A 23835-nucleotide genomic window follows, 5' to 3' on the forward strand; every position below is an offset into this window, starting at 1 on the left:
TCGACATTTGGAAAAGTACACTAGAGAATTGTGTGTCAGAGTAAGCAACATTTTGCGATAAGTTAACTTCCCTAATGTTAAATATCATGATTAAAATAAAAAAATCCTGGGACAAAACAAGTGAATATCGTTGTTAAAAACAGTAACTTAACGTCTTTTTCATTTACAAAGGAGTGCATGCAAGTTTACATGTTGATGTTTTTCGCGATATTGTGTGATGAGACAAACGCGCTACAGATTTCTTTTTAAAATTCTGATCAAGAACCTTTTCTGAGGAAGAAAACTGTTGCAACTCAGTGTGAAATTCCGGTGTGGTTTCGCAGTGTTCTAATGACAAGTGACACGGTGTGTGAGAGGAAGGGAGGGGAGAAAGGGACTAACATGCCACCCTCATGACAAACATCAAGATTTTCTTTTTATACTTTGTCATTTCTTATAACGTTTTATTAATCGAAGATTCATTAATGAGAAGAACATTAGAACATTTTCGCTACTGTATTGTATAAAAAAGAGAACCGCATATGGAGCGCGTGACAAAGATGGATGCTCATTTTTCGGACATTCTCGAGGAGTTCATGAGGAATGAGCTTGTGACCTGGGTAGGTAGCTATGTGTTTGATTAATTCCAAATCCGAATAATTATGTCAAATAAATCTGAAGGTTATAATGGTGCTGTAGAACATAACCATATTTTCTCATTTTAAAGTGCTGTTTATTGTTCTATATATAGTTTTTAAGTTTAAGTGAGGGCTACCTTTAGATATTAGAAATTGACATCCATACTTTCCTTAAACACATTACATTAAATGCACTTAGCAGACTTCCAGCACAATAGAACTTAATGTGTACACAACCAATAAAAATGGAGTATAAATACTTAAAAGTTGGACTACAATGATCCCTGCTGTTAAAAAAAGACTTCTGCTTTTTGGTAGTTCCCCTTGAAGTGTTCCCTTCCTTGGTATATATGTCGTTATTTTTCCTCATCGCTGAAATGTGTCCCTTACCGACTCCATTCTCTTCTTATCTTCTTTAAGTATATTGTTTTAAAGTACATTGTACAGCTTTGTTTTCTCTCTAACTCTATCTGCCCAGTGCCGGCCAGACGCAGATGGGCTCCCTCTCTGAGCTGGGTTCTGCTCAAGGTTTCTTCCTGTTAATTAGGGAGTTTTTCCTTGCCACTGTCGCCTTAGGCTTGCTCTCAGGGGGTCTCAGGCCTGGGAACAATGTAAAGCTGCTTTGTGACAACTTGTGTTGTAAAAAGCGCTATACAAATAAAATCGAATTGAATTGAATTTAAGAGGACCAGTCTTTCTGGTAGCAGCACATAAAACCCCAGCAGATCTCACTTTCTGTTTCCATGGCATGCTTTTTGCATTGACCTCCTGTTTTCCCTGACTTCTCTCAGCTTCTTCTGTCTACTCTCTGACCTTGAAGTAACAAATTTACCCTTTTATATTCGGAAGTCATCCTGATTTCAGATGTTTATAATGGGATTAAAGGTCAAGTTACTTGGGGCAAATGACCTTATATTGACCTTGCGGTCTCAAATGCAGTTCAAGTATCCTCAATGCATCCAGTTGCTTGATTGCTGTTATTTCAATGTGTTTTACTCCACTTGGCTTCACCACCCATCATGTTGTCTTTTCCTCCCCCAGGTGCATCTCTTTGACAGTGTAATTGATGGAGAAGGGGATGGGCCACTGTCCACCGAGTACCTGGAAGTGAATTCCAACTCCCAGCAGTCCCAGGGCCGGTACCTGCGTCTGACAAATGGAATCTTTCTCAACAAAGTCATGAGAATAATGTGAGTGACAGGTTACTCTGCCAATACTTCTGTTGGGGATGCATTAATTAGAAAAATTTGACTGTAATGCTCACACTCAATCCTTTCACATTTAAAAATTCTTGTCATTTAAAGAGTTAAAGTAACAAAAACCTCAGAATCCTTGGTCAACACTAAACTGAAATGAGATAAAGTATGTTATAATCAGGCTTGGGGAGGAACGGAATACATGTAATGGCGTTATGTAATTAAGATGCAAAAAAAGGTAACTGTATTCTGTTACAGTTACAGAAAAAAAAGACACATTTAGTAAAAATGGGGATTATTATAGGATTACAATTTTACAATTATTATAGGATTACAATGGGGATTATTATAGGATTACAATTTTAAAATACATTTTAAAATAAAGAACGATATACTACCATGCACATGTGCACACATTACAACATTTCACGAGTCTCACAACACCACTCTGGTCTCCAGTGAAACCATAGTCATAGTCTTACAGTTGCCAATTCATTACCATGGCCTCTAGTGAAAAAAAAATGCTCTCAATGGGTGGAAATTTCGCCATTACTTTGTCTTTAAAGCAGAAAAGGGGAACATCATCACAGTACAGTGCAAGTTATGCCTTACAGCTGTGAAAATGCTATCATCATCCAAGGACTCTACATCTAATTTAAAGAAACATATATAGGTAGGACCAACCGCTAACGTTAACTACACAGAATCCAGTTAGCTAAAGTTAAATTAACGTTAATACTACTACTACTGAAAAATATTTTGGGACTGTAGGTGGTGATGCTGGTGACGGGATGGTGTGTGGGTAAAAACACAAAGCCACAGACTGGAAAAATCTTAACGTTAAATGCTAGCTAGCCAGCAAACGGTACTTAAGATTGGAAGTGAATATGTTGGCTTGTATGAGTACGAATGTTAAGATTAACTATTTGTTCAGAAGAGACATGATGAAGCTGTATTGGTTTGATAGTTAGTAAAGTGTGTGAAAGCCAAATTAGCTAGCTAGCTACTTGCACATTCAACTGAAAAGTGCAAATACCACCTTACAAAGACAAATCTAGCTTTGTAATCTAGCTAGCTAACTGCAATACAAACAAAACAATAAACATAACTAGCTAGCTATTATCACATTCTGCTGACAAATACAAATATCACCTTGCAAAAAAACACATAGCTAGCTAGCTACAATAAAAAAACGCAGAAAGCTAGATGACTTGCTAGCTAATTTGGCTTTCACGCACTTTCCTCAACTGTCATATTACTAATAGCTGTCTAGCTAGCTATCAAACTAATACAGCCTCATCACATCTCTTCTGACCAAATAGTTGATTTTACCACAGACACTGCAACCAACCTGTTCTGACAACATTAGTACTGTTAGCTAGCTAGCTAGCTAGCTACCAAATAAATTAACATTATACTTAGTAACTGCGCATAGTTACTACTATTAATCTAAACACGCATTCGCGCATAACAAAGGAAGGAATACCTGGACAAACAATTAATAAACCTAACAACGAACATAAAACATTATATTAGGCTAAACAATTTCACCAGCACATCCATTCCAAAAGTAACAGAAAGTAATCAAGTTACATTACTTTAATATTGTGATACTTGGATTAGGTTACTGATTACATTTTTTTAACGGGTAATTAGTAATTGTATTGGAATACATTTTTATAGTAACCCTCCCAACCCTGGTTATAATTAATGCCTAGACTGTGCAAACTGCAAATGAGTGTGCTATGAGTGTACTTGACACACTACATGAGTTGGCTACTTTGGGATGGTTAGAATCAATGCTTTGGGGGTAGAATGGATTATTGCCTCAGCATGCCACTATAAGGGTACTAAAACAAGCTTGCCATTTTCTTGTTAGTGGAGTTTTAGAGCAAAGACCAAGCCCCGTGATGTATACAGGCCCCTATCACTTTTATAAGGCCTCCTGGCTTTTCCTCACCAGCTCCGTTGTACTTCCATGGTTCTCTGGGGAAGCGAGGCCTCTGTGGATGGCGCAAGTAAACACTCGTCAGCCTTTCATCTCCTACCTCTGTCTTATGTGTCTGCCAGCTTCCAGAGCATGTGACCATATCATCCTTTTTCATTGGCTGTTAGTTTCACTAGCTTGGATCTTGAAACCAGCATATATGTGTGTGATTAACAGCATAAGCCTTTCTCGAAATGCATGTCCAGCTTGTTTAGGTGTTCATAAAACACCCAAGAAACACTAAGATTGAAACTGTTAAGGCAATGTATAATTTTAGTGTTCACGTGCTGGATTTTAAGAATTGTACCACACTCCTGCTTAACTCTCAATAGCCATTGTTATGTCAAAGTTGAAGCTATAAGCAGGCTTTCTTGTAGGCTCAATAGCTATGACATGCTACTCCATTTAAAAATCACAAGCGAGTACATGGCCAGCGTATCATATGTGCAGTGTTAGTGGGAGAATATAGGAATCTGGTAGAGGCAGCCTCTGGCACATTTAGTTGAGTTGAGAACTCCTTCTTCATTCATTGTCAGCAGTCCTGCCCATTAGCTCGGTCTTCTAAATTGGCTGAAAATGAGATTCTGAGAGAAATTTGCACATTCAATGACTCCAGGTTTGTAGGTGCTCTCAAGGGCAGTTATCCTTCCTTGTATGCACCTGTTGTGGGAGTAAATGTGAACTCTTAAGTGGATGCATGACAACAAAGCAAGCATGCATATTTTCATAAGGAGTTGTAACAAATGCGGTTCTCTACCCTTAGAGCCGTTAGAATCAGATGTTAACATGCAGTCCATCTATCATTACACCAGCTGGCATCTCGGTAGCTTCCAGAGGGGAAGTAATTAGCCAGGTAATCTTATCAGTGAGTGGTTAGTGTGAAATTAATATGAAAGCCAATTAAGACAAACTGAGTTCTCCCTAAGAATGGATCACGGGGTTGACAGGGAAGCACACTGTCAAAAAGCAAATAGAAGATGTAGAGAAATGACCAGCAGGGTTACACAGCTATGGGTGGATTTGTTTTGTGCACATTTTAAAACATGAACATAGATCATACACAAGGCAGCAGTGGACATCTGACATTAAAAAATGAATGTGAATCCTGCACTGAGAGTAGAAGTGTTTATGAGAATGTTAATGGAGATGTTAAAGGGAAAAGACAAAGGGACACTGTACTCACTGATGCACTCACAGCTTTGCAGGCATGTTCCTCACAGCTCCAAATTCTGTAAGCACTCTCATGTTTCAACTGTATTAAATTAGCCACCTGTCTTAAGCGATCCCAGATTTTCTCCCAGAAAACAAGCATGTCTGCATGAGAGTTACATTGTAAGACTCACGACATCACACCAGGTCAAACACTTCCATTCAACACCCCAAATGTTCTTTGGTATGTGCACGCAATATTGCAAAAAAAAAAGGTGTGTAATGAACATCATAACTAGTGATTGCTTATGATGCAGTTTTGATTCGTGTTGTGTGGCTGCAAGACTGGCCTAGACTGGAAGATCCAGTGGTTTCTGCAGTGGCGCAGGGCAGTGGTGCAGGGCAGCCCTGCCTTATGCTGTGGGCTATTGGTGCAGTGCCTTGCCTTCACACCTTTGTTAATAAAAGCAAGTTCTCTGTCATTTTCCATGATAGAAACTGAACATTTACATTACATTTTTGTCATTTAGCAGATAAACAGTACAAGACAATTTTGTACAGCAGTTTAAATTCTGTTTTATCACATTTTCCACTTCTTTTCCAGAGTAACTAATTTAGGTTAAAATTTAATGCATTTGTACAGCTGGATATTTACTGAGGCAATTGTGGGTTAAAGGCCTTGCTCAAGGATGCAACAACAGTGCCCCAGTGGACAATCGATCCAGCAACCTTTTGGTTTGGAGCCCTGCTCTTTACCACTAATATGGTAACGCATGTAATTTTGCTTTTTGCTTAGCTATGCTAACAGATTTATACAAAGAATTCAGAATGTCACTGTCACCCCTGCTCCCACCCTGCTCTCCCCAGCTGTTGCCTGTGATGGCTGAGAAGCAGTCCATCTCAGATGTGTAGTGGGACGCTCCCAATGACACTCAGCCCTCAGGGTGGTGAGATGATTCATGTAATGCCTAGTCTGCCTGATGCTGAAATAGTGTAACATGGAATACTGACTTCTCAAATCAGCAGGAAAAAGATTTCATACACAGAAGTACCACAAAGTCTGATGTTCAAGGAAGCTTCTGGCTACTACCCTTGGAGACTGTGTCCATTACAACAGACAATTCCATGAACATGAAACCTGAATGGAAGTCCCTGAATTCTCTGTTGGCTGCAAACAACATGTATAAATTGTTACTGAACAAGAACAGAACAGAGTTATTTAATTTTGTATTGCACATAATGCAGGGGAACTAATGAAGTCCTAATTTCCAACCCATAATCAAATGTCAAAATCAATAATGTCAAATCAAAGGAGATAAAAAACCAACAGACTCATTTTTTTCAGAGGATGAGTTCAACATCTCAAGTATCCCCTGTTTGCCACTGGGAGAGTATACACAGGCATACCTGATTGTGGGTCTTTTCCGGATCTGGTTAGTGTCATTCCAGAGGCTCTCTGTTGGGTTGCTATAAAGTGAGAGTCATGACCTGTCCATCACACACATATTGTTGGAGGGCAACAGTCAGCTGAATGGGAAATGTGGCTGTGTGTTGACATGCTTATATTTGAGGGGGTTTTAAACAAAGTTGTAACATCAGGGGTGACAACCCTGCCTCTACAGCTTGATGCAGTCAAGGAGCCGTCAGTAATTCGAACTGTGATCTCCGCCAGCCAGAGCACTGCACTCCCATCTCTAAAACGGCACGCTTGTGCAGCACAATGTGGGTAATACCCCTCCCCATTCATACGGAGCGTTCTCCGCCAGCTGTGTCATACCATGACTTGTCACTGAGTTAATGTGTACCAGGCAGGTTTCTGCTGGGATGGCCTCACATCCAGTGGCTTGGCCTGGTGTGGGTCATTCAGCGCCCACTTACTTCACTACTCTGCTGCTAGGGACTGCAATCTTCTACAGGACTGTTTAGACTTAGGCTGTTAGCTCTGTATCTGTTTTTATTGGTTCTGCAAATTCCTTTTTAACTGACATTTGCAAAGATAATTTGTGATGTTTATCATCTACCTTGTGCAACCCTGTATGTTGTCATATGTTTATTGTCACGAATTGTTGGAACACTGTCCTATCCCAAGTCCTTTTTGTTATTTGTCAGGTGGTCATTCAAAATGTGAATTTGTTCATAATAGACCCTGGTAAAATACAGTTTTAATTATGCATTGTAGGCCTTCAGTCTAGAACAGCTGCCTTACCAAGCAGTGGCTGATTTGGCTACTTCCATATTCAGGTGTCTCTGTGGCACTTTGGGATGCAAGAGGATACCTTTTGACTTTTGTTAGGATGGAGGTGGTCAAAGCATGTGAGTCTAGAATAAAACAGATGGCAATCCATCATTGATATGTGTTACACTGGTCATGGAGACTCTTCAGTGGTATGCACTGATCTTGGAGACTCCTCAGTGGGATACGCTAATCTTGGAGACTCCTCAGTGGGTTATGCTGATCTTGGAGACTCCTCAGTGGGTTATGCTGATCTTGTGCAGCAGTGGGGACGTATGGCTGCTCTGTACAGCATCAGTGTATCAAATTTGGGCTAGGGGGCTGGTCATTCTGCATTACCAGATGAATGTCAGAATATGTTAAAACTGCAGGTGTGATGCTGCTGACTGGTGCACACTACAGTGTCTGGTGACCCTGAACATCCATGTTCTTATCCTCAGTATCCAAATTCCCCTCCACATTTTCAGGTATTCTTTTACCCCAGGCTTTAATGATCACAATCACAGTGGCAGAAACAGGTGAAGATCACCATGATTGCATCCACATTTGTACATTGGACCAAATACGATGTGTTACAAATACATAAGTGACCAAGGTTTTTCCAGGTTGGTGGTGTGACTAGAACTACAGCGGCTTACTCTCAACTATTACCTGACAGCATCCTCTCAGGGCTGCCTCGACGTCAGTTACATCATGATCATCCTGGCTGTGGATCAGTTGGTGGGGCAGGTCTGAGTGAACTGTGTCCTTAGTCATGAAGGTTAAATATTTCACTTTGGCAATATTTTAGTAAACATGAGATGTTTTATCTTGATCCCCCCCTTTGAGTTCCCCTTAAACTACCGTCAACTACTGTCAGATCTATCATCAAGTGTGTTGCAGCTGTGCAACAAAACTAGCCCTAACAGAACTTTGAGAGGATGCCGCAAAGCTGCTCCCCAGGTCATCTCACAAAACAAAAATGTGATCATTGATTGCTATCTTTCAGTGGATACTGTCTGTCTATGTTATGGCCACGTATGAAGAGCACACCAATCCATGAAAGAGGAGCATATCAATCAATTGATGTTGGTTAAATTTGATAGGTGCTTTCCATGCAGGCCTATAGGTGACTTAAAGACTCAAGTTAGTTTGTTAGTATTAGTTTATCTACCTGACATTTTATTGCGCTCTGTATATAAACATTTATAAACCATTGCAATGTCTTATTATGAAATACAGTACATGCGTGGGGGATGAATTATGACATTGTAAGTAACACAATCCATTGAGAAATGTTTTCATGTCAATGATATAAGTAAATCCTGGAGAACTGAATGATTGGTAATGATGAAGCAATCAGTGGCTTATAAAACAAAATGACTGAGGTTGATCGTACTGTCTGTTCTGTGAATGGAGCCTCTTTCTTTGTCTCTCCAGAGATCCAAACCCAAAGGTGGAGCAGATCTTCCAAAATGAGAGCAACGACGAGGTGCTGAGGGTCCAAAACTTCTCTGTCCTGAACCGACACCTGAGGTCATTCTATCAGGTGAGGTATAGGGAGAGCAGGTGATGATGGAGAGAAAAACAGAGAGACAATGAGAGAGTGGAGGGAGAGAGGGAGATAGACAGAGAGACAGTGAGAGAGCAGGAGGGAGAGAGCTGAGAGAGAGTGACGATAGAGAGAGAGAGAGAGACAGAGAGACAGTGAGAGAGCAGGAGGGAAAGAGCTGAGAGTGATGATAGAGAGAGAGAGAGACAGTGAGCGAGAAGGAGGGACAGACCCAGAGAGAGAATGTTGATGGAGAGAGAGAAAGAGCGAGGGGGGGAGACAGATAATGATGATGGAAAGAGGGCGAGACTAATTATTATTAGTAGTACTTTGTAATGTTTCACTACATCTTGTTCATTTTTGCACACAGAAACCTCATGCTAATAAAGGTCATTTGAGCTTTAATGAATAGCCAAAAGAGTAAATATATGAATAGCCAAATTAATGAATAGCCAAAAGAGTAAATGTAAATTTGAATCTGAATCTGAGAGAGTGACAGAAATAAAACACAGACTCATTGACCACACCTGAGCAGCTGAGAGTAAACAGGGAGGGAGTGATGAGTAATAAATGATGATGGAGAGATAGAAAGAATGTTGACAGGTGATGGAGGGATGAAGGGCATGAAGGAATGATGTGAGAAAGAGGTGATAGAAGAAATGAATGACGATGGAGTGAGGAAGGAAGTAAGGAAGAGAGACGGAGTAAATGGTCACTGATGATGGAGAGGTGGAGAGAGTCTTGAGTGCTGATGGAGGGAGAGAAGGAGGAAATGGTTAGTGGTGAAGGAGGGACTGGTAGAGGCAACAGAGGAAGAGATGGATAGCAGTCTTGCAGAGGTGTGCTAATTTATCTGCTTTGGCTGGAGTGCCTTGAACAAATAAAAAAAAACAGTCCTGTGGCTTTCTAGTCTGGAGCAGAGTGCAGAGTGCATTTCTACACCATAGGTGTAAGAAATGCACTCTGCTCCTCTGTGCATGATACTCAGCATTGCAGGCACCAATAGTGAGTCATAGCTGGTGTCAGGTTTACATTAAGCCATTTAAGACAGGCAATATAAATTGGGTCTGTCTTTTGAGTCTGTTCAGAACTGGACATCACCTCCACTGGATTTCAACATTTAGAAGCATCTGTGGATTTGGGCTTCAAAACAGAAAGACTGTTATTCAGTCTTGAAGGAAATTTGCCAACATTTATTCATATGATTTTCAATCCATCCAATGAAACCCTTCCCTAACTGAACTTATTGTTTTTATATGATGTACTGTTTTTGATGATAATCCTTGATGATGTGTTGAGTTTGCCAGTGTGAATAGACTGAAACTGTAAAGGATATTGTTCGTTAAGACTGCAGAAGTGAATTCTCACTTTTAGATCTTGCCCATTAATGATGCTAAATGCTTAGATATATAAAAATGTCTGCTTCTGTTCAGTTGACAGAAAATGGCACAAAAACCCAGTAACCCAGCCCAGAATCAAGGGGTCAAGGTTGAAGAAGAGAGAATGGGTCAGAGTAGATGATCCAGGGGATAACTTCAGTGCTTAGCAGGGTACACCCGCGGAAGCAGCAGTGTGGTGTAGTGGTTAAGGAGCAGGCCTCGTATCCCCAGTGTGTTTGGTTCAGTTTGGTAGGCCACTGCTTTGGTACCCTATTGCAGTGTATTTAACCCAAATTGCATCTGCATTACAGAAGGATGGCATGGAGAAATTGCAAGTTATGAAAGCTAATCTGATTGTGTCTGCTAAGCAAAATGGTAATGGTGTGAGAGTGAGGGACAGGTCTAGTTTTGTGCTTTTGATGTGTTGCTACCCCAGCTGGGGAAGTGGTGTGGCTCGTCTAACCCATGGCCCTGAAGTAACACGGTAGCAAAGTGTCAGATGACAGAATTCAGCAGCATAGCACCGATTGAGCAATCTAGTGTGATTGGAATAAAGCAAAATGAGATAATCAGCAAACCACTTCCCTGTCATCCTGATTGGTTCATTTCACCATTGTGCCACATTACATGGTGGTGTCCTTCTGCATGTATGATGCAGAAGAAAATAAAATTATTGTGTGATGGGGCTTTTGTTGACAGGTAATTGTGTACAAAGGTATAGGTAGCTTTTTCTTCCAAAATAATTTTGCCATATACCTACATCCCACATCTGTACTGCTGCTAGTTCTGTACACTAGATAAATCCACTATCACACACACAACCCAGCCAAAAGTGGGACACAGGATATGGGTGTTTTATGAATAAAACACTGTTGGCCCACCTTTGGCCTTAATGACTGCTTCAATGTGTTGCAGAGGGATGTCTACTAATTTTTGGCAGGGAGCCAGTGGTATTGTGCTCCAGTACAGTATTAGTAAGCTCTACTACTGAAGATGACCATCTTGGTTTTTTCCTAATTCTGCATTCTAGTTCATCCCAAAGATGTTCTGTCAGGTTGAGCTGAGGGTTATTTTCTGGCCACTGCAATGCTCTAATGCTGTTCTCCTCAATGAACTCGTAGTCACACCCATTTCCCTGCAATCATAGGGGGTGTCCCATGATTTTTGGTATGATGGCGTTAGTCAAAGTGCATGAATGTAGAGTAGAAAGGTGCAACAGTCCATCAGTCAGGTGCTGTTACCAGGGCTACACCTGGCAGCAGGACATTGTGGCCTCACCGCCTAATTTCACTGCATTGTAACACAACAGTTCCTAGCAAGTACATTAATAACATAGCAGAGGGAAACTGTCCTGGATTTTTACCTCATACATTTTCTGCTGCAGTCATTCTATTTAGTAGTAGCAGTAGTAATAATAATAATAATAATAATAATGGATTACGTCAATATAGTGCTTTTCAGCTGTTCAGAGTTCTCAAAGCACTTCACAGTGAAGGGGGTGACTCACCTCAACCACCTCTAATGTGTGCTGCCACCTGCACACAGCAGCCATTTTGTGCCATACCACTGACCACACATCAGCTGAGGAGGAGAGAGGTTATTTAGCAAATTCTCATGTGCAAGGCGTTCAGCAATATTGACTCTAGGAGCGTTCCACTGAGGTTCAGAAGTGGGTGGATATCTTCATTTAGATCAATGACGTCATTTCCCATTGAACTACAATGCACTGAATATAGCTGCGAGGTGCGATTATGGCAAATGAAACCAAAGCGGGAAAGGGTTAACAGTCTTGCTGCAGAAGCCTCGAAAGGATAAGCTTGTTTGAGAGCAGTGCAATGTGGTTTAAATTGAATCAGCAGTAAATGTGATACTCTTGGCACTGTTTGCCTAATATGAATTACTTTGTAAGTTTTAAGTTTAAAAAATAATAATGTTTTGCTATTGAATGGGCAATCCAGCTATAACTGTTCACAGCACTGAGTGTCTGCTTCTTGAGATAGCTGAGTGAGGATGCTTAAACATTATGGGTTCATGTTTGTCATTGCTGCTGGGTGGCTGGTGGAGAATCTGAGCATACATTTCATGTCCCTGGATTTCATTCTACCAGAGCCCTCTTCTCATTGCTTAGCTTTTTTATCTTGATGGCAGCCCATATCATCATTTAAAAAATTCTTCCCCTTGCTCTGGGAGACCATATCTCCCCAGTATTTGAAAATCATGGATACTATCAGGAAAAGAAATATATATTTTACACAAGGCTTGTTTGCTCGATGGCTGACGTTTTTGTTTTTAGAGTTTGTTTTTTTAAACCCAACAATTTATTCAACGATTTATTAAAATTTATACAAAAAACAAGTTTACACAATGTGATTTCTTATTTTTACAAAAACCTACATACATAAAATAAGCATATAAAATAAGCAAGTAACGTTGACAAGTAAGTAAGAGATAATAAAGCGAGTAAAACAATAATAAATTAACAGTTTATCTGTATTGTCCTAGAGTTTATGACCTTGCATTACGAGTGTACGATACCACTACTATTAATAATAATAATCATAGTGAACATAATGATCATAATAATCATAATATAGCTTCCATTATGAGCATTAAAATGTCAGAGATATTCTTCCCACTTTGTGAGAAATTTTCCTAGATTTTCAAGTAAACTGTGGGAGCCCCTCATAAGGGGTAAGTGCCATGCACCCACTGGTGGTGCCTGGTCAGATTCCATTCCTTTATAAGTGATTTTCTACACAGCATTACTACTGTCTGATTCCAGGCTGAATTACAGACGGTGAGGTCTTGAATGGGACAGAGGTTTCCCAGTATATAGAGCCGGGGCTGATATGGGAGTGTAACGAAGGGCAAGAGCAGTCACCCCACCCAGTTTTGAACCCGGGTCTATGGGGTATCCACCACGCGACTTTGACCACGACACCAAAGAGCTAGGCTCGTTGGTATTGCAGTCAGAGTGCATTCTCAACCGTAGTGACGGAACTCCGTCACACTGCCCTCCCCTTTGGGAAGCACACCCATGCGCTTCATGCACCAAGGCGTCCCTCACGCATTCCTCCACCATACTTCTCCCATCCCAGGGTGCCCCACTCACTGGTGCTTCACCCATCTCTGGGGTCCCTCACACACTGGGGTCAACCGAACCTGGGGGTCCCTCATACGGCTCACACACTGGGCACTCCTCCGATGGCCTCGCAGCAAGCCATCCCACCATTTGTAGTGAAGGGCGAGAGCAGTCACCCCACCCGGCCTCGAACCCAGGTCTATGGGGTACCCACAATGCGACTTTGACCGCGACACCAAAGAGCCAGGCTCGTTGGTATTGCAGTCAGAGCGCATACTCAACCGTAGTGACGGCACTCCGTCACAGGGAGGGAGCAACCAATAATCCTCTTAATACATTAATGGATGTTTTTAGCATTTTGTCATTCAGCATTAAAACAATTGGCTAACACTCTTCTTTTTGATTGTTCATTTAGATTTTGATTTTTCCATTAATGGGCTATTGAATGGAACCTGCAAGGAAAAGTTATGTACCTTGTTTGTGTGGCTGCTCTCACTATGCTGCACTTGCAGATTGTCTTTAGTTTCACTTCTTGCATTGAGCTTCCTGGTCACTCACACCACTGGGAACGAGAGCAAATTCACACCTTTATACTTAGTCATTCTATTCTAGTACCCTTTTGGTGTGCACTTTGTTTTGTTCTTGATGTCTGTATTAGCATCAAGTGAAACTTATTGAGTTCAGCTGTGGTATTTTAATTCTTCCACAAACATTGCATTTGAGCTTCTGCAAGTAAGAGACTCACACACTGCTCGTTCTATCAAATCGATTAGGGTGAAAACTGTCAGCTGGAGTTTGCACTGATGGGTTTCAGTCTTTAACACTGACAGACTCCTGCACTGAAGGAGCCCGACTCCAGCGCTCTGATCATGAGTCAGCCGGCCCCTCCCTCTTTTCTGTTTGTGGTGTCAGTTTCCACAGCAACTCGTCCACAACCTGCCCTCGCATCACTTCCTGTTGCATACCTAAACTTCCTCTTTCTTTGTCTTCTTTTTTTTTAAATAACTGCCTTTAGCGTGTCAGAGGTAGGGAGCTCTGTGTGATTGCCGCCTCCCTGCTATTGCACTGTGTCAAAGCGGCCGCAGCAGGTGGGGAGTTTCCTAAATGGTAACATGCCCCCAGGCCTCATGGTGCTGAAGGGTACAAGACGCACAACCTGTCCTCACAGTTTCATGGTTTTTTATTGTAACTGTGAGGCACATGTTTATGTTTATGCACATGGATTTGCTGACGTGGGTTGGCTGGTTTGTATTGTTAGGGGTGCACTCCATGGTGATTTATGTTTACACTGTAAACTCTGAAATATCACTCAGACGTAGCCACTGGGATTTTTTTTTGGTCCTGTGATGACAGTAAAAAAATAAAAATTAAATAGTAATAAAATAAATGGTAAATACTGCCAAAGGGTTGCATACAGTATAGAAAGATAAAGACATATTTACCAATAAATCAAAGGCATACCAAGTAGAACAGTGGGTATGAACACAGCATAAACGTGTAATAATAGTAAAAAGAAACTATTGTAGTTTGTAGACAAAACTATTGTAATCAGCTGTCTAAAAATATATGTGTTATTGGTCTGTATTGGTTGCTCACTTTCTGGCTATGGCTATGAAAGTGTTTTTAATTTTGGTAAAGTTGATTGAAATGAATTTTCTCTGTCTTCAGCTCTCCTGTCTTGCAGTGACCATGTATCTAATCTTCATTTGACTTGTGTGCTGGGTTTTTTCAGTTCCTAGGATGTGGTCACTAAGCTCTTTCTCTCCCTCTACCTCTTGTGCCCCCTTCCTCTCTCTCTCCTGCTCTCTATCGATCCTTCTCTCTCACTCTTTTTCTCTCTTCTTCTCTCTCTGTGTCTCTCGCCTTCTCTCTCTCTCTCCTCCCCCCCCCCCCGTCTGTCTGTCTCTCTCTCGCTCACTGCTGCACTGGTGTGTGTCCATTAGGAGGACCTCCAGCAGTTGCTTCTGATGCCTCTCCCAAATGTGGCTGTTTTGGGACGGGACCCTCTCACAGGTATTACCACCACTAACCTCTCTCTGTCCTTCCAACATCGGTCTGCCTGTCCATCCTCTGCAGAGACCTGCCTCATAGATATCACCTGCTGTGTGAGTCTACTGTCTGCTTCATAGGTGCACTGAGCCTTTACCTGCATGTATCAGTCTTACAGAGCATCTGCATTCATCTCCATCAGATTCTCTGTGTTGGTGTCTCCTTGACTGACAGCTGGAGGTTCATAGCTTCCCAGCTCAGAATGTGCTGAGTGGGCTACACCCATATCTCAGACTACTTCTTTCATTCTCTGTTTCAGTCTGACACACATGTTTCCTACTGCCTGCTGTTTTTCTGTTTGTGTGTGCATCTACATCTGCAAATGTATTCCAGAATCATAAATCACCCTCTCATGCCTGTTGGCTGAAGCTAAGCAGGACTGGGCTTGGTTAATACTTGGATTACATCCTCCTGAGAAGCCCAGCTTGCTGCTTTGAGTGTTGCAGGTGTGCCAGTAGGAGGCAGTCTTCCCTCTGGATCAAACATTAGGCCAAAGCCCCAGTGCTGTAATGTGGACACTGTGCTGTGGGATGCATCATTTTCTGGATGATATGTTAAGCCGAGGGCCTGATTCACTGTGGTTGTTTCAGATCGCAAGCTGTTAATTTAATGAGCAGGAGTGTTAACCCTCCCCTGACTGTTGAAACCGACCTTGTGGGTCATCAGTGTAGAAACAGATCTTTTTTGGTTAAGTAAAGGTTAAAACGTAAATGAATAACTGTTATTGATGATGGTGAACTCTGTCTGTGTTTGTGTGTACAACCAGAGGCAGCTGTAGAGGAGTTACGCAGGCTGCTGCTGCTACTGCTGGGCTGTGCTGTGCAGGTGAGAGCAGACCTACCATTCACAGTGTACCCATACATGAATAAACTGTTACAACCCCCCCCCCCCCCCCCCCCCCCCACACACACACACACACACACACACTCACAACACAATAATCTAACACAATAATATATGTCACATTAGATTTTATCATTTAGCAGATGATGTTATCCAGGGTGAATCACAGAGTAGTAAGAGTATAAAAGAAAAAGGAAAGTGTGATTGGCTGAAACGAAACAAGTATGATTAATTGTGACTCTCTGTGTGTAATTGGTTGATCCACAACAGTGTGAGAGGAAAGAGGTGTTCATTCAGCAAATACAGTCTCTTGAGATTGAGACTCAAGCTGCCATCGCCACCTGCATTCAGGAGGTAGGTACTGCACTGGTGGGACACCTACTTTAAAGCTCCCCCCTGACGGTGAAATGCAGCCAACACCCCTCCTCTGTCAGTGCTCCCTCTCAGCAGGGTCTGCTGTTACACTTTAACTGATGCTCATGTTATGTTATTGTGACACCTATTAAACACTGTCTTCTGTGCCATATCAAGTATTTTCATGAATGAAGGCAGTATGGTGAAATGATTACATCTTTAGCTCCATCTTCATGAAAAAAATAATGACAGCAGGTCTACTATGAACGTTACAACTGAATCCTTTTGACTGGTGAAAACCTCTGGTTCTAAGCCATAGACTGAAATAAGAGGACAGTTGGTGTTGTGTTCTGCCTCATGTGAATCCCCAGATCACTCAGGACCTGAGCAATGTGCTGCCCCTGCAGTGGGAGGAACTGTGTGCCCTGGAGGGATCAGAGCTGCAAGGTCTCTTCAGCACCATGGCCCAGCACATCCAGGGCCTTCTCTCCCAGAGGGACACGCACCTGGAGGTGAGGACAGCCGCATCCTCTTCACACCATCTAAAGCACTGACTCAGTACTGCTCCAACACTGATGCAATACTCCTTGTCTGCATCTCCCTCTCCTTCTCACAGAGGATAGCAGAGCTGAGTGTGGAGCGCGATTCAGTCGGGGACATGCCCCACACGCCGTCCCCGAGCGTTCCCGAGGGCATGGCTGTGCAGCTGGCTGACTGCCGGGCCAAACTGCGCCGGCTGAGGCAGGATCTGTGAGTGAGGGATGGGGAGAGGGACAGGAAGACACCGGGGGAAGGGGCAGGGGAACACCAAGGGAGAGGGAGGGGTGAAGGGAGAACAGGTACGTGGTGAATATTGGGCAGGTAAGGGGGAAATGTTGGGCATAGATGAGAGATGGGCAACCTTTTGACTGAGGAGCTGCATGCACACCAGAGAAGGTGTTCAAACCAAAGGCACTAAAAAGTATCATACTCGCGTGTACACCTTCTAAAATGGTACGTACTTAACATAAAATTACTCTCACGTCATCAAACGGCAATTACACTGTGTGTTTTTAAGGTTTCCCATCACAAAATTTGGGATGGGGGGGATGGGCATTGGGCAGCCCATACAGGGGAATCTGGAATGTCAGTCAGCGTTGAGCACAAGCTGAGCTCTACAGCCTGGGTTTGATTACAGCAGCATCATCAGTTGACCATGTCTAGGAGCCCACAGCAGGGGAACAAATTGGCTTTATTCTGCCAGGGATAGGGGCAGATATGTCAGCAGGGGTTGCCCATCTTGCTAGTCCCAGGCACCTTGTGACCTGTCAGGTGGCTGCTTGGATGATGTCTGTGAAGTAGCGCCCATTGCTCTATAGGTGCTTAGCTCACTGTATGGCACTGGAGGACTTGCAGTGTGAAATATGGGTGTGGTTGGTGTGAGCATTTTGGGGGTTTGCATTCATCACTGCCCTCACTCCTGCATGAGTCCTTTGGATTTCGGGGTGAGAGTCAATGCCCAATTGGCAATTCTGAAGCAGGGGCCCATAAAGAGGGGGAAAGAAAAAACTCAAGACTGCCCATCACTGGCAGTTTGCTAGACTCCTGTTCTACTGTGTATGTGTTAAGTAACTAGTCTTGTTTGTGTACTGTTACAGGGAAGACAAAGGTGACCAGCTGCTGGATTATAAGCAGGAAGTGCATGCCATGGAGGTGGAGCTTAAAAAACTGCGTCAGGAGGTGAGGGTCTACCCCACAGATTTAACTGGTTACATTGTCATCATAGTGAATGGTGGAGTAGCGGGGCGACATCATTTGATCAGATGTCCTGATTGGCTTATTGTCTTGTGGGCAGAACCGCGCCCTGCAGGGCGAGGCACGTGCAGCACGGGGACTACGTGACGAGCTGGACTGTCTGCGCGAGCGCGCAGCCAAGGCTGACCGGCTACAGGCTGAGCTGCAGAGCTGCGCCCACCGTCTGCGCAGTTTAGATCTCTACCGCACACAACTGCAGGTAACGGGGATGGAGGCCTTCAGAATGTAATGCAGCATGAAGACAACAATGTCTACCTTTTGAAAGGGCATTGGCTGGACAGTGTAGGTGTTAGGTCCATGAACTGTAGTCTTCTTGACTATAGTATTGCATATCCTTCCTCAAGTTGTTTGGACGTCTAAAACATTTATTTTTCTATTCATAACATGAATCAACAAGCTTTATGTACATCATCTTTAGCTTCCTTAAGACTAAGAACAGGCTTTGCTCTAAATCCTCTCGTCATCTGGCACCTCCTACAGGAGCAGCAGCAGTACTGTGCCACGCTGCAGGAGACACGGGCCCTACTAGAGGAGCAGCTGGGTGAGGTTCGGGCGCGGTGTTCCAGCCTGAGGGAGTTAGAGAGGGACAACCTGCTGCTACGACAGAGACTCATCGACCTAGAGGGGGTATGTGCCCAGAACAGCTATCACACAAGACCCAGAAAGGGGTCACGTTTTTCCCGGTGCCTTTCACTGCTAATGCCGGCATTTTCCCATCCTCAAAACTTAAGAATACTTCCATATGCTACCATTCACATTAAAGTAATGCCAACCAATTTGTGGTAAAGTGCCACCATTTTGATGGAAGCTGATCCAATGTAAAACAAGTCAGAGAAATTAGTGGACATAAATGAATTTAAACTGTGCTCAAGCACTGGACATGAACTGATTTTCAAAATGGAGGAAGTGGGAAAACACTGACCAGAGTGGAGGTCTTATGTGTGACTGTTACCATAGGAGCGAGATGCAGAGAGGCAAAGGGTTGACGAGCTCCTGGAGGAGAACATGAGTCTGGAGGCGGAGCTAAAGCACAGCCTGGGTGGGGCTCGGAACATCCAGCTCTCTGGCATGGACTCTGGAGACGAATTCATCCATGACACAGGTCAATTTTGTTTCTGTCTGCTTATGTGAGATCTGCTATGACACAGGGTAGTTCTGTTTCTGTCCACCTGTGTGTGCTCAGCTTTGACACAGGTTAGTTCTGTTTCTGTCCACCTGTGTGTGCTCAGCTTCGACACAGGTTAGTTCTGTCTCTGTCTAGCCTGTGTGAGATCAGGCATGATGACACAGATTAGTTCTGTTTCTCTGTACGTGTGTATCTGTTTGTGTCTCTGCAATTGGGTTGTACACTTGAGTGGTCAGAGTGTCAATCTACTGCTTATTATTGCCACTCTGCATACCAACTTGTATGTTGTTGTTGCTAAAATGTATCAGTTTCAGAAAGTCCTAATGATAAAGCGATCTCTCTGTCCCAGACCTGAAGCCCCTGAGTGTGGAGGTCAGTGAGGCGTCGTCATGGAAACTGCTGGGTGCTGAGACTGAGAATGCAGAGCTGCGCAGACGTCTGGAGCAGCTGCAAGCTGAGCGGGAGCTCTGCACAGAGGGGGTAGGCCCCACACAGCTGGACATGGTACACCGAAACAGTGCTTTCTTCTTTACCAAAATGCACTTAGTCAGTCCTCTCTCCCAACCTGAAATGCACCTAATCAGTCCTTACTCCCTTACTGAAACACACCTAGTCAGTCATCTCTTCTTTATTGAAACGCACCTAATCAGTCCTTCTTCTTTTACCAAAACGCACCTAATCAGTTCTCCCTCTTTTACCAAAACGCACCTAATCAGCCCACTCTTTTATACCACTTTTATAGTACTGTTTTATGACGTGGAACACAGCTGGGATTTTGCCTTACAGTTTCCTTTTGTAACAGCAACAGTAAATCAAGGTCGCAGGTAACCACAAGGCATGGAGCTTGAGCTACAGAAAGACTATTTGCAAAATTCAACACATATTATTTGAAAGAGTGATTTTTGAGAAATATTTATGCAAGGCTAGTGTTTAGAAACAGTGAATCAGTGAATGCTGTTAAAATCAATGTGTTTTGTGGCCATAATGAGCATTGTTTTTGACCTACAGCATGTTACGTGTGTGTGTTTGTTTCTATTTGTATATTTCACTTGTAGGTTTGTGTGTGTCTTCAGTGTTTCTGTATGTGTGTATGTATTTGTGTGTGTGTGTGTATGTTGTGTGTATGTTTATGTGTGTGTGTTTATCTTCCAGACCGAATTACTGGAAGAGAGTTTGAAGCTGAAAGAGGAGCTGCAGAAACAGACAGTCACACAGACGAGTCTTGAAGCAGAGTATCAGAACACCCTAAAGGAGGTGAAACGGGGAGGAGGGGGGAAAAGACATGAGGGGGCCATTCACACAAAATTATAGGGGATGAGGAGTGCAGATGGGGAGCACATCTAGTAAGAGTTCTGTAAGCAAGTAATGACTAAACACCTGGCACTGAAGACACTGGAAACTTTAGAACTTCCTCACCCTTACAAATTAATCTCTTACGGTGATTTGACTGAGCAGCATAAAGTGTTCATTAAAGTTACACACTTAAAAGGTTTTTATGCTGATGTCTCTCCTCCCCCTTTCTCGGTCAGCTCCAGAACTTGAAGGATGAAAACTCCAGGCTGAGAAGCTGCTTGGAGTCCCTGAGGATGAAACAGCAGTGGGAAGAGAAAGGAGAGAAAACAGCTGAAGAGGAGAGAAGTAACAGAGAAGCCGAAGAAAAGGAGACCCAGAGGGAGGAGGGGGAGGGTGGGAGGGAGGGAGAGGGAAAGGTGACCGGAGGAGAGAGACAGGGAAAGGAACAAGAGCGAGAGAGTGGAATGGAGGGGATCAGAACCAAGAGAGAGGATGGTGAGGGGGAGGAGGTACTCAGTCTGAGGGAGAGAGTGGAACGGTTCAAACAGGTGCAGGGCGATCAGGAGACAGAGCCCAAAGAGAGAGATGAAGGAGAGAGAGAGAAAGAGTCAGGGGGAGTCGCAACAGCAAAAGAACTGAGTTGCAGGAAGGGTGAAACGGGAAGCATGCTGAAGACAAAAAAGAGAGGAGAGAGCCTGAAAGAGAGGGAGGCCACAGAGGGAGAGGAGGAGAGGGAGATGAAGGCGCCAAGGGGCCTCACGGAGGACCTGGAGGGGGATGGCTCTGCCCTGGCCTCCCAGCTGCAGCGGGCCCTGCTGGAGGTGGAGCAGCAGAGCCAGGAGTGCAACCGGCAGGCTGGCCTAGCCCAAGAGCTGCAGTCCAGGCTGGCGGAGCAGAACCAGAGGGCCCTGAGCACAGAGCAGCGGCTGTCTGTTCTGGAAGCCGAGAACCTGCACTTGAAAAAGACCATCGAGAACATGGGAGATGCCAGGAAGCAGATCGAGGTACAGAGAAGATGCAGGGGGATCTTCAGCCTTTACTCTGAGTGCAGCAGCCTGAGTGCAGCTATGCACTCTGTATAGATATAGAATTAATATATTTGCACTACATCAAAAAAATATACAAGAACTGTATATATGTATATACAGCTTTATCATTTGTAAACTGATACAGACCTGTGTTTTCATTTTCAAAAAACTGTTGTCTCCAATATTTTATCCTGGGTGGCTGTAGAAGCATTGCCTAGTTTGTAAACAGTGGAGAATCAAATTAACTGCTATTGTACAAAAAGAAATGCATTTGAATTTCAGCTACAGGACTCTTACTTGACCAATTCTGTCCAAAAAACTTACAGTGCAGTTTTTGAAATGTGTATGGAGCCTCATTTCAATTAGCAGGTCAGTGACCCAATGGGTCAAACATTCACAACCTAAAATATTGAGAATATTGCTGGCATTTTGTTACAGCAGGCAATATTACTTCTAGACTACTCCTAGTATCTACCATCTTAGCTATCACAGAAAATGCATTTTTAAAGGGGAAGAAGTTATTTTGCCTGATTTCTTCTCTGGAGTGAATTATGTTTTATCTAGCGCAAAGTGCATTTATAGCTCGGATCCAATTGTCCCATTGCTCCAAAATCACATGTGGCACAGAAATTGCAGTCGATTTCTCTTTCCACAACAGTGATGATCTCTGTGATGGACTCTTTCAGAGAAAACCCATGGCTTCATTCATATGAGCCACATGTTTAATGTAGACACACTCATGCGGTGAGAGACCTCTGCTTTACACCGATGAGCCAAAACATTATGACCACTCACAGGTGAACTGAGCATAAGTCTGAGTAGATTAGATGGTAAGCGAACCATCAGTTCTCGAAGTTAACGTGTTGGATGCAGGAGAAATGGACAGGAGTAAAGACCTGAGCGACTGAAGCGGCAAGGCTTGTGGGGTGCTCCCAGTCAGCAGTGGTGAGTAGGCTACCTACTGACAGTGGTCAGAGGAGGGACCACAAACCAGCGACAGGGTGTTGGGCGGCCAAGGCTCGTCGATGCGCGCGGGCAATGAAGGCTATCCCGTCTAGTCTGAACCGACAGAAGATCTACTGTGGCACAAGTCACAGAAAATTTTAATGATGGTTACATCGTTAAAATGTGTAATGATGGAGGAATGTGTCACATCACACAGTGCATCGCACCCTGCTGCATATGGGACTGTGTAGCGGCAGACCGGTCAGAGTGCTCATGATGACCCCTGTCCACCGCCAAAAGCACCTACAATGGGCACGCGAGCGTCGGAACTGGACCTTGAAGCAATGGAAGAAGGTTGTCTGGTCCGATGAGTCCCGTTTTCTTTTAGATCACATGGATGGCCGTGTACGTGTGTGCTGTTTACCTGGGGAACTGACGGCACCAGGATGCACTGTGGGAAGACGACAAGCTGGTGGAGGGAGTGTGATGCTCTGGGCAATGTTCTGCTGGGAAACCCTGGGTCCGGCCATTCATGTGGATGTCAATTTGACACGTGCGACCTACCTAAACATTGTTTCAGACCAGGTACACCCCTTCACGGCAATGGTATTCCCTGATGGCAGTGGCCTCTTTCAGCAGGATAATGTGCCCTGCAACACTGCACACATTGTTCGGGAATGGTTTGAGGAACATGATGAAGTGTTCACGGTGTTGCCCTGGCCTCCAAATTCTCCAAATCTCAATCTGATTGAGCATCTGTGGGATGTGCTGGACCGACAAGTCCGATCCATGGTGGCTCCCACCTCGCAACTTACAGGACTTGAAGGATCTGCTGCTAATGTACCACAGGACACCTTCAGGGGGTTTGTAGAGTCCATGCCTCAGCGGGTCGGCACTGTTTTGGCGGCACACGAAGGACCAACAGCATATTAGGCAGGTGGTCATAAATGTTTTGCTCATTGGTGTATATGAGCAGTAGCAACCTCAACCTGAAATAAATATCCAACCCTCCACACAATGGTCTGGTCATGAAAACATTTTTGTTTCATTTCAGTGTGAAATGAGTGGAGTTTTTATGTAAGTAATGACAGAAGTGACATGTCATTAAATATATGATGTAAAGGCACAGCTTGATGGCAAAGCAAAGGAATGAATTCCATCCTCATTATTTCTGAGTAAATTGTTCCAGGTGACAGACAGGCGGCCTTCAATGAAGGCAGCAGTCCATG

General features: G+C 43.6%; 1 protein-coding gene across 1 annotated transcript in view; it reads left to right on the forward strand.

The window, feature by feature from the left end:
- The first annotated feature begins 372 nt into the window (after positions 1-372).
- ccdc88b (coiled-coil domain containing 88B) overlaps positions 373-23835 on the forward strand; it is a 35497-nt gene continuing 12034 nt past the window's right edge. Inside the window, exons 1-15 of the mRNA XM_036548342.1 lie at positions 373-599; positions 1659-1807; positions 8602-8710; positions 15118-15187; positions 15990-16048; positions 16337-16420; positions 16792-16932; positions 17037-17170; positions 18058-18139; positions 18255-18413; positions 18695-18841; positions 19172-19316; positions 19690-19844; positions 20493-20594; positions 20870-21637. Coding sequence (XP_036404235.1) covers positions 522-599; positions 1659-1807; positions 8602-8710; positions 15118-15187; positions 15990-16048; positions 16337-16420; positions 16792-16932; positions 17037-17170; positions 18058-18139; positions 18255-18413; positions 18695-18841; positions 19172-19316; positions 19690-19844; positions 20493-20594; positions 20870-21637 — 2382 coding nt within the window. The 5' untranslated portion in view covers positions 373-521. The remainder of the gene's footprint in view (positions 600-1658; positions 1808-8601; positions 8711-15117; positions 15188-15989; positions 16049-16336; positions 16421-16791; positions 16933-17036; positions 17171-18057; positions 18140-18254; positions 18414-18694; positions 18842-19171; positions 19317-19689; positions 19845-20492; positions 20595-20869; positions 21638-23835) is intronic.

The sequence above is a fragment of the Megalops cyprinoides genome, chromosome 16 (genome assembly GCF_013368585.1).
Source record: "Megalops cyprinoides isolate fMegCyp1 chromosome 16, fMegCyp1.pri, whole genome shotgun sequence".
Classification (NCBI taxonomy): domain Eukaryota; kingdom Metazoa; phylum Chordata; class Actinopteri; order Elopiformes; family Megalopidae; genus Megalops; species Megalops cyprinoides.